The sequence below is a fragment of the Canis lupus genome, chromosome 17 (assembly GCF_011100685.1).
Source record: "Canis lupus familiaris isolate Mischka breed German Shepherd chromosome 17, alternate assembly UU_Cfam_GSD_1.0, whole genome shotgun sequence".
NCBI classification, from domain to species: Eukaryota; Metazoa; Chordata; class Mammalia; order Carnivora; family Canidae; genus Canis; species Canis lupus.
In genome coordinates this window covers 21315067-21323293 of record NC_049238.1, presented here as the reverse complement: position 1 = coordinate 21323293, position 8227 = coordinate 21315067, and the positions used below count along the sequence as shown (strand labels likewise).

The window sequence follows — 8227 nt, the reverse complement described above, 5'->3', positions numbered from 1 at the left end:
TCATGTAAGGCGAGCCACAGCTGTCACCAAGTGAGTGACCCTGACTCACTCAGGAATGGGTGACTCTCATAAGAGCAGGAGTGAGCTCCACTCTTATGGTGAAAGGTGGGTCTGCAAAGATGTCAAGCTCTCACGCTCAGTAGGCTCTGGTGAGCCCCTGACCCCCATGCTCTGGTGTGGGCTCTTCTTCTAGGGCAACAATGCAGAATCTAAAATGGCCTGGATGAGAACCATACATGGCTCAGGGTGGAAGGAGAGATCTCAAAACCTAGTCAGGACCTCCAAGGCTCAACCTGTGATCCTCACCCTGTTCCGCTGAACCCTGTGATTCAAAACAGGGGCATCAGACACTAGAGGGAAAGACTCTGGTCCAAAACTTCCGGTCCATTCTTGTTCTTGCCTAGAACTTTCTTGTATCACCCTAGGAAAAGAAGCTAAGGGCGCTAGAGCTGGCAGCTGCCCCAGGGCCTGGAACGACCTCATGAGCATGCCTCTGAGAAAGTGTGGGAATCTGGTCCATGAACACATCACTGGAGCAACTCCAAGGACTTTAAATTTGTTGGGAAATCAAGAGAAGTTGAGCTGAGCAGAAAGGACCCGAGTGCCAGGAACCTATTTTGGGCACCAGGGGAATTGGTCTCCAGGGAAATTTTAGAGCACTGACAAAGTCATAATCACAAGGCTCCAGGAAGCCTCTGCCCCAACTCTATAGTTGTTCTGGACTCCTCCTTTCCAAAGCAGGCTGGTCTCAGATAGGGGCACCCACCCTCTGTCTTTTTCTCCCATGGGCCTTTTGCTCTATCCCAGGCATGATTCGTCTTTTTGAGGTCCAACAAATGCATTGGGTTGGACAAAAAAGATCGTTTATTTACTGACATTTCTTAGTCCCTCTCCCAGTCAGGAGAGAGAAGTTTGAGGAGTTACTCAGTTCTGACCTTGGGTGGATGGGAAATAAATGGTGTGGAGAGGTTACCAAACAGGCAATATGAAGAGGCACGAGTGGGGAAAGGGTCTGTAAAAGTAGTATCTTTTCCCTATAAAATGTTTCATGCCCATTTTAAGAACAACATATATGGTGATAAGCCTGCATAAGATGTGGTAAAAAGGATGGAGGCAAGCAACCACTGATGTATGAACTTTGGTCAGCCCACAGGACCCATGGTGAGGAGTGTTGTGCTGTGGTGGAGTCCAGACAGAATCCAAAGGTGAGATAACTACCTCTACACCTCAAATGCATTCATAATTTGCCTGAGCTGAGTCATGGTGGCATAGAATGAGGCTGACAACATCAAGTGCATGGGCACCAGGAGAAGTGAGACCAGCCCCAGAAAGGTGTGCTGGTTATAGGAATGAGGCTGATGCTAAAAGTTCTTGGTGCAGTGTTGCAACAAAGGAGGGTTAGCTGATGAGTAGCTCTGGGATAGGAACCACCCTGCTCAGTTATCAGGATCTTGGTGGAGATACTACAAGTGACTCAGGGCCCCTACCAGCTGAAATTGGCTCAAATCCCAAGGCACAGGAAAAAAGAGTGCACAGGAAAAAGAATGCTCACCACTGTCTGAGAAGTCATAAGGGTAGGGATGGGAGGGCTGTTATCTAAACAGATTAAAATTGGGACTGGAGCTAAAAAGAATAGCTGGGTGGCCTTGTATTGCCCGGGTCAGTGGTATCATCAAGGACAGAGGTGGTATCCACACTGGGATAGATGCCATCAATGCTTCCGAAGTTGGGATGCTTATAAAAAAAAAAAAGAGGGGGAAATCAGGGTCAATGTCAGGACAGGGCTATTTGCTCCTCTCTTCAACGTGTCCAGTGGGATGGGCAGGCACCCTTTGCTGGGTCAGCACCTGTGGGCAAAAGAGGTTGGCATCTTATTAACCAGAAGGAACGATGACCCAGAATTCAAAGCAAGCCCCCTGTGGGTAAGGATATAAACACCTGAAGTCTATAGTATAAGATACAAACTTTCTACTAATGACTCATTACAAGTTAGTGTATGTTTTTTTCTTATCCTTTGATTATTGCTGCATTTTAGCTTCCATATATACCTCACTCCTCTTCATATTTTAGAAATCATCTTCGCTATCATCTTCCCCTCTTCTAAAATTTCTCTTGTTTCCTATGATGGAATTTGAAAAACATATACAATTACTTAGTAACAATTTTGAATATAGTGGTGAGAAAACCATTACCCTGCAGTTACACATCAGCATTACTAGGTGGCACTAGAGTGAACTTCAGTCAAGCCTCACTTTAACTCCTTGGGATGGAGATGATCTCCTCAGACACCTCATCTCCCCTCCCAGTAAAGGCAATAAACATCATCCACTAGCTTGTCTTCAACTACTGCCTTTTCTAGATACTCTCCCACCATTCCTTACCTTAATTGCCACCCCATTCCTTAGCCTAACAGTCATGAGAGGCCAATACTACATTCAAACCATCAGTTTTGGCATAAGCCCCTCAGAGTATATCCCCTTCTCTTTCTTCACTTTACCTCAAAACTGACTTGAGACTCCCACACTAGGTGTTCAGAGTTTCACCCCCAACAATTTCTTTCATTCCTAATCCAGCTCTTACCTCAGAATCTGTCTATGGCTCTCACCTGACCTCGGAGGCTGATTCTGGACATTCTGCTGATATCTTTTGGCAACCTCCTCAGATGGTGGCTTAAGTGTTCCACAGCAAAAGCAGCAGCAGCAGCAGCAACAGCAACAGGTGAGCAGAGCGCACAGGAGGACAAGTGTCTGAAAGGTAGGAAAGGATGGCCTCAACCCAGCAGTTCTTTTTTTTTTTTTCAACCCAGCAGTTCTTAGTTCCATTTCACTCCCCTCCCTCAATCCCCTTAGCACCAAGAAAATGAGAAAACAGAAGGATCTGTCCTGGGAGAGAAGGGTCAGCTATTGGACAAGAGGAGGGCCACTCCTCCTTCCTTATACTTAAGGGACTAGGAACAATTGTATACCTTGAACCAACAACTATTCATCGTAAAATAGTACGTGACGCCTTCTTCGCCAAAGTGATCATATATATATATTCCCAATGAGCCATGCCGGTCGTAGATTTTCCGCTTCTTAGGGTCACTCAGTATGGAGTGGGCTGTGTTGATCTCTTTGAATATTTCTGCTGCTTGAGCATCCCCTGGATTCTTGTCTGGATGATACTTCAAGGCCAGTTTCCTACCCAGGCAATACCCAAAAGGAGGGTGGGGAGAGGATGGTGGGGGAATGGCTGGGGAAGGAGGTAGGATGAATGACAGGGATAGGTCTCTAGATGAAAAGAAGAATGCATGAGATGTGGCGCAAAGGAGGGAGGCAAGCAGCCCACATCTAAATTCCTGGCCATGCCACATTGAAATGGATGATGGCCCCATGTGACCCAAAGTGAAGGCGTGAGGATTTAATGGGTCAGAAAGCAAGGTAGAAAGAGAAGGGCTTAAGGCGGCGGGGAATTCTGGGGTTTAATAAGAGGCTGATGTTTGAACCTGTAAGCCTTTTTGATGTCTTCAGGTGAGGCACCTTTCTTCAGCTCCAGCACGGCATAGAGAGTTGTCCCACTTTTGGACAGCTGGCGGGCTGCTTCATCCAAATGAGACATGATCTGGGTCAGAGGGGAAGAAGCATTTGTGAGAACTTCCACAGGCGAGGCCACAGAGGAGTGAACTTCCAGTGACAGGAAACTCATTGCCTTCTGGGTCTAGGTAGGTAAAATGACTACAAAGAGACAAGTATAAGACAACAATGAGTGGGCTCTGTGACTGGCAGGAAGGTGCAGGTGACCAGAAAAGACATCTAAATTCAAATGTTAAAGAGCAAACATCTCCTTGCATTTCCCAGCGTCCTTCAGCTACACAGCCCTCCAGACAAGGGGAGGTCTAAACCATGGGAAGAGAGCGATTTTGTCTGGAACTACTAGTACCTTAGGCAAACAGCCCTGGCCCTGTCCAAGCTCACTGCTGGGTTGGAAAGACCAGGGCAGCGCTGTCCTTGAACAGGTTGGGTCAGGAAGCCGGGAGAGGCACAATTTTCAAGGGAGAAACAATTCAGACCAAACCCTGAGCCACCAAAGAGAAATCAGGCGTCTTAAAGTGGCAGTGCTGCCACAAGGCCAGAGACGTTCTTCTTTTCCCTGGCCTCTGCTCTCAAACCTCAGAGATGGGGCAGCGGGGAGAACACGGTGATGATTCAAGGGATGAGGACCAAAGCGAAAGGGGTAACTGTGGGGGCCCCGACCGGCCTGAGACCGGGGAGCAGGACCCCGGGCAGTGGGAGACAGCTTGGGAGGCTGTGGCCCATGAGGGCCAAGGCAACATGCTCAGAAGGGAATACTCTGGTTCCCAGGTGACCTCTGGCTCCGTGTGGACTCCCTGCTCGGCCTGGTGCTCTACCTCTACCTCAGGGTCGCTCTCTTCAGCTGGTGAGGCCTCACCCAACCTCCATCCGGGTGTGAAACTTCACACCGCCGAGGGCCAGCGGCCAACTGCGCTTGCGCGCTGCGCCAACACTCCAGGTCGCTTTTTGGCGCCGCTGGAAAATCTAGGGGTGAGGCTACGTGAGCCCTGGGACTTATTTCGCTCCTGAGCACAGGGATTAGCCCTGTGCCAGCGGCCTCACGACATTTCCAGCGCTTCCGGTGGGCGTGGCCGCGGGCCAACCTTTCCGCCTTGGGAGAGGTTCACCAGTCACCTGCAGGGCTGGGCTCCTGCACTCACTTGACGAAACATTATCGGTTTGCACGCCGGGGTTGTATGAAAGGTATGGCTCCTGCAAGCCTTTCTCAAGCGGTCTGTTACCTTCCCAGTCTTCTTTTGCAGAATATAGGCGTCTCCACTTCGTCCTTTCTTTCCCTTCTGCCTTCAAACTCCTACACGTGCTTTAAGATCCACCTCGAATATCCTGGGACTCCTTCCCTCTTTCCTCCAGTTGTTCCCATCTTGCTCTGTCACAGCAGTTATCCTGTTATATTGTAATTATTAGTTTGCACGTTCCCTTAAGTGGTAAATGGTATCTTGAGTTCTCAAAAAGTCACTACCACTTTTCAGAAAATATTATATCTAAGGATGTATCATGTATTCTTATTATCCAGGTTGGACTCTTAAGTTGTTTCTAGCCATTTGATAGAGAATAATCTCATAACGGAAATTCTTTTTTTTTTTTTAAAGGTTTTATTTATTTATGAGAGACAGAGAGAGGTGCAGAGACACAAGCAGAGGGAGAAGCAGGCTCCATGCAGGGAGCCCGACATGGGACTCGATCCGGGGTCTCCAGGATCAGGCCCTGGGCCGAAGGCGGCGCTAAACCGCTGAGCCATCCGGACTGCCCTCATAACGAAAATTCTTTTAAAAAAAATTAATAAATAAAATAAAATAAATAATAAAATAAAATAAAATTCTTGTCTATAAATCTTCAAATAAATCTCTTCCCTGCCCCCTTGAGGTGGATTCCTGGAAGTGGAATTACTGGATCAAAGCGAATTTTTTAGAGGCTCTTAACTTTCTTCCCAGAAAGACAGCCAAAGTACCAATTTACATCCCACCTGCAGGGCTTGAGAGCACCTAACTCCACCTGGCTTTGCTTCCTGTGATCTACTATGGGAGGCAGTGGTTGCACCACTTATAATTTACTACCACTTGATAATGTTGATTTTCTTTACAGATGAGCATGCAATAGCTCCTGTAGCTTGTATTTGAAAGAGCTTTATTACTTAAATAATACTACTCTGTTCCACCTCGTGTGACTTTTATCACTCTCTTCCCTTTATTACAGTTATTTGTGCACATTTACACCCTCTTCTAGGTTTTAGGGGGTAAATCAACACTCCATCCCAAGAGATACAAGCCATCTGAGTAACCTAAGGAGTGTGATAGGCACAATGACCAGTGAATTAACTAACTTATTTCTGTAGATCTGTGATCAGTATAGGGGTGGGGATGAAAAGCTTTGGCATAGCAGGATGAGCACTGGGTGTTATGCTATATGTTGGCAAATTGAACTCCAATAAAAAAATTTAAAAAAAAAACCTTTGGCATCAATTGTCCAGTTCATAGGTTCTGAGTTTATAGGTCAGTTACCTAAAACAAAGGAGCTGAAAATGACATTTGTGTGTGTGTGTGTGTGTGTGGTGTTGGTGGTCGTGATTTGTACTCTGGTAAATTACCCTAGCTAACTCCCAGCTTTTCATCACCATCATAGGATGGCAGAGCTAGCAGAGCAACCCGGGTTGTTTCTTTTTATTTTTTAAAAAATATTTTATTTGTTTATTTGGCAGAGAGAGAGGACAAAAGCAGGTGGAGCAGCAGGCAGAGGAAAGGGAGAAGCAGGCTCCCTATCAAGCAGAGAGCCCAGGACCCCAAGATCATGACCTGAGCTGGAGGCAGATGCTTAACCAACTGAGCTACCCAGGTACCCCCACCTGGGTTGTCTTTTTTTTTTGTTTGTTTCTTAAGATTTTATTTATTTAATCATGAGAGACATACACACTCACAGAGGCAGAGACAGAAGCAGGCTTCCTGCAAGGAGCCAAAGTGAGACTCGATCCCAGATCCCAGGATCATGCCCTGAGCCAAAGGCAGATGCTCAACCGCTGAGCCACCCAGGCATCCCTGGGTTGTCTCTTTACTAACACTAGCAGAAGGCCCTAGAAGTGCAGAGCACTTACAGTGAATTCCTTACCTCAGTCTGTAGGCCCAGCATGTTCTGGCCTCTGCCTCTCACTCTAGCTCTGTCAGGCACCACTGTTTTGCTTGCTCTGGTCTCCGCTGCACTGCTTTTCTGTCAGTTCTTTGAAGACACCATGTTCCCTCCCAAGTCAAGGGCCTTAGGCCATTCTACTCACTCTGCCTGGAAGACTCCTCCTTAGGCTGTCTGCTAGCTGACTTATCTTTCTAGAATCTCAGCTTCATGTCTCCCCACATAGGCTTTCTAAATTGGGTTCTGCTTCTCTCTCCCCACCTCATAACACACTCACCACAATTTGTGAATATATGTTTATTTGTGTGTTAATTTATTTAAGATCTGCCTTCCCCAGTACAAAATGAACTCTCTGAGGGCAGGGACCTTGTAGCTTTGTTCACTATGATTCACCCGGCACCTAGAACCGTGCCTGGTTCACAGCAAGTGAATTAATGATTTGTTGGACAAGCTACAGCAGAGGGAGCCCTCTGCTGGTCCAATGTAGGCCTAGAGGATGGGACCTAGCAGGAATTCCCTAGGGCTGCACTTAACTGGGGACTTGGAAGGCAAAAGAGACCATTTTCCCTCATACGGCCCTGGGTGAGAAGAGACAAAAGGAATTAAGAAGAGGCGGTAGGGGAGATAGTAATGGTGACTCAGAGCTCCTTGGTTCCTGTCTGAGTTTTCCTCCAGTTCCTAACACCGTTCCTGGGATATTGTAGGTGCTCAACGAATGTCAGTAGGTTGAATGAATAAGCAAACGTTGTGTGCCTTTTCAGAGGCACTGTAACCTAACAATCTCCTTGGCAACCATGAGAGATGGTGTGATCACATCCCTGCTTCATAGAAGTGACCCCAGAGAAAGAGGCAAATCAGGTTCTTCTCTGAAAAGAGTTAGTAAACATCTCCCACGTCTTGCCAGAGGCCCCAGAATGTTATTACTTCTTATCATTGCCCCCTGACATTCTAATTAATTCTTTTTTTAAAAGATTTTATTTATTTATTTTTTTTTTTTTTAATTTTTTATTTATTTATGATTGTCACAGAGAGAGTGAGGCAGAGACATAGGCAGAGGGAGAAGCAGGCTCCATACACCGGGAGCCCGATGTGGGATTCGATCCCGGGTCTCCAGGATCGCGCCCTAGGCCAAAGGCAGGCGCTAAACCGCTGTGCCACCCAGGGATACCCTGATTTTATTTATTTATTCATGAGAGACACACACACACACAGAGGCAGAGACACAGGCAGAGGGAGAAGCAGGCTCCATGCAGGGAGCCTGATGTGGGACTCGATCCTGGGATTCCAGGATAACACCCTGGGCCAAAGGCGGGCGCTAAACCACTGAGTTACCCAGGAATCCCCAAATTAATTCTAATCATAGTTCATGGCTCTTGAAATAGCCATTATCTTTAAGTCCCCTGAGCTTCTACTCTGAATGAAAGGGCAATGCAGCCAGTAGGCTGCCAACATGGGAAGAGGACAGACAAGTCAGCCTGGCATCTTTAGCTAGAGGCTCTCTACTTTGTCTTGACCTAGAAACAGACCCCACCTGCTCT

General features: G+C 47.1%; 1 protein-coding gene and 1 long non-coding RNA gene across 7 annotated transcripts; one reads left to right on the top strand and one right to left on the bottom strand.

Annotated features, from left to right (window-relative positions):
* Positions 1–844: 844 nt before the first annotated feature.
* DNAJC5G (DnaJ heat shock protein family (Hsp40) member C5 gamma) lies at positions 845–4537 on the bottom strand. 5 transcript variants are annotated; one of them, XM_038561082.1, is made up of 5 exons: positions 4388–4537; positions 3485–3600; positions 2966–3179; positions 2606–2747; positions 845–1847 (listed from the first exon to the last, which is right to left on the bottom strand). In XM_038561082.1, the coding sequence occupies exons 2-5, from the start codon at positions 3595–3597 to the stop codon at positions 1801–1803; spliced, it is 516 nt and encodes a 171-aa protein (XP_038417010.1). In that variant the 5' UTR covers positions 3598–3600; positions 4388–4537; the 3' UTR covers positions 845–1800. The 5 variants fall into 5 exon arrangements, with proteins under 5 accessions (XP_038417010.1, XP_038417006.1, XP_038417008.1 ...); XM_038561078.1 differs by lacking the exon at positions 845–1847 and adding an exon at positions 2049–2119; XM_038561080.1 differs by lacking the exon at positions 845–1847 and adding an exon at positions 2049–2119 and having other exon boundaries at positions 4394–4533.
* Positions 3509–6317, top strand: LOC119877157. Of its 2 annotated transcripts, none has more exons than XR_005372255.1 (3): positions 3509–3700; positions 4341–4754; positions 6268–6317. It is a non-coding gene; the product is annotated as an uncharacterized LOC119877157 (long non-coding RNA). The 2 variants fall into 2 exon arrangements; XR_005372254.1 differs by lacking the exon at positions 6268–6317 and adding an exon at positions 5162–5223.
* The last annotated feature ends 1910 nt before the right edge of the window (positions 6318–8227 follow it).

Bases quoted from the DNA above. Each gene is read 5' to 3' on its own strand.
- DNAJC5G (XM_038561078.1), bottom strand. From the start codon at position 3,597: ATGTCTCATTTGGATGAAGCAGCCCGCCAGCTGTCCAAAAGTGGGACA. The intron at 2,748-2,965 runs GTATACAATTGT...CCTACCTTTCAG, and splicing joins TGAATAGTTGTTGGTTCAAG to ACACTTGTCCTCCTGTGCGC. The intron at 2,120-2,605 runs GTGAGAGCCATA...ATTCCATCATAG, and splicing joins GAATCAGCCTCCGAGGTCAG to GAAACAAGAGAAATTTTAGA.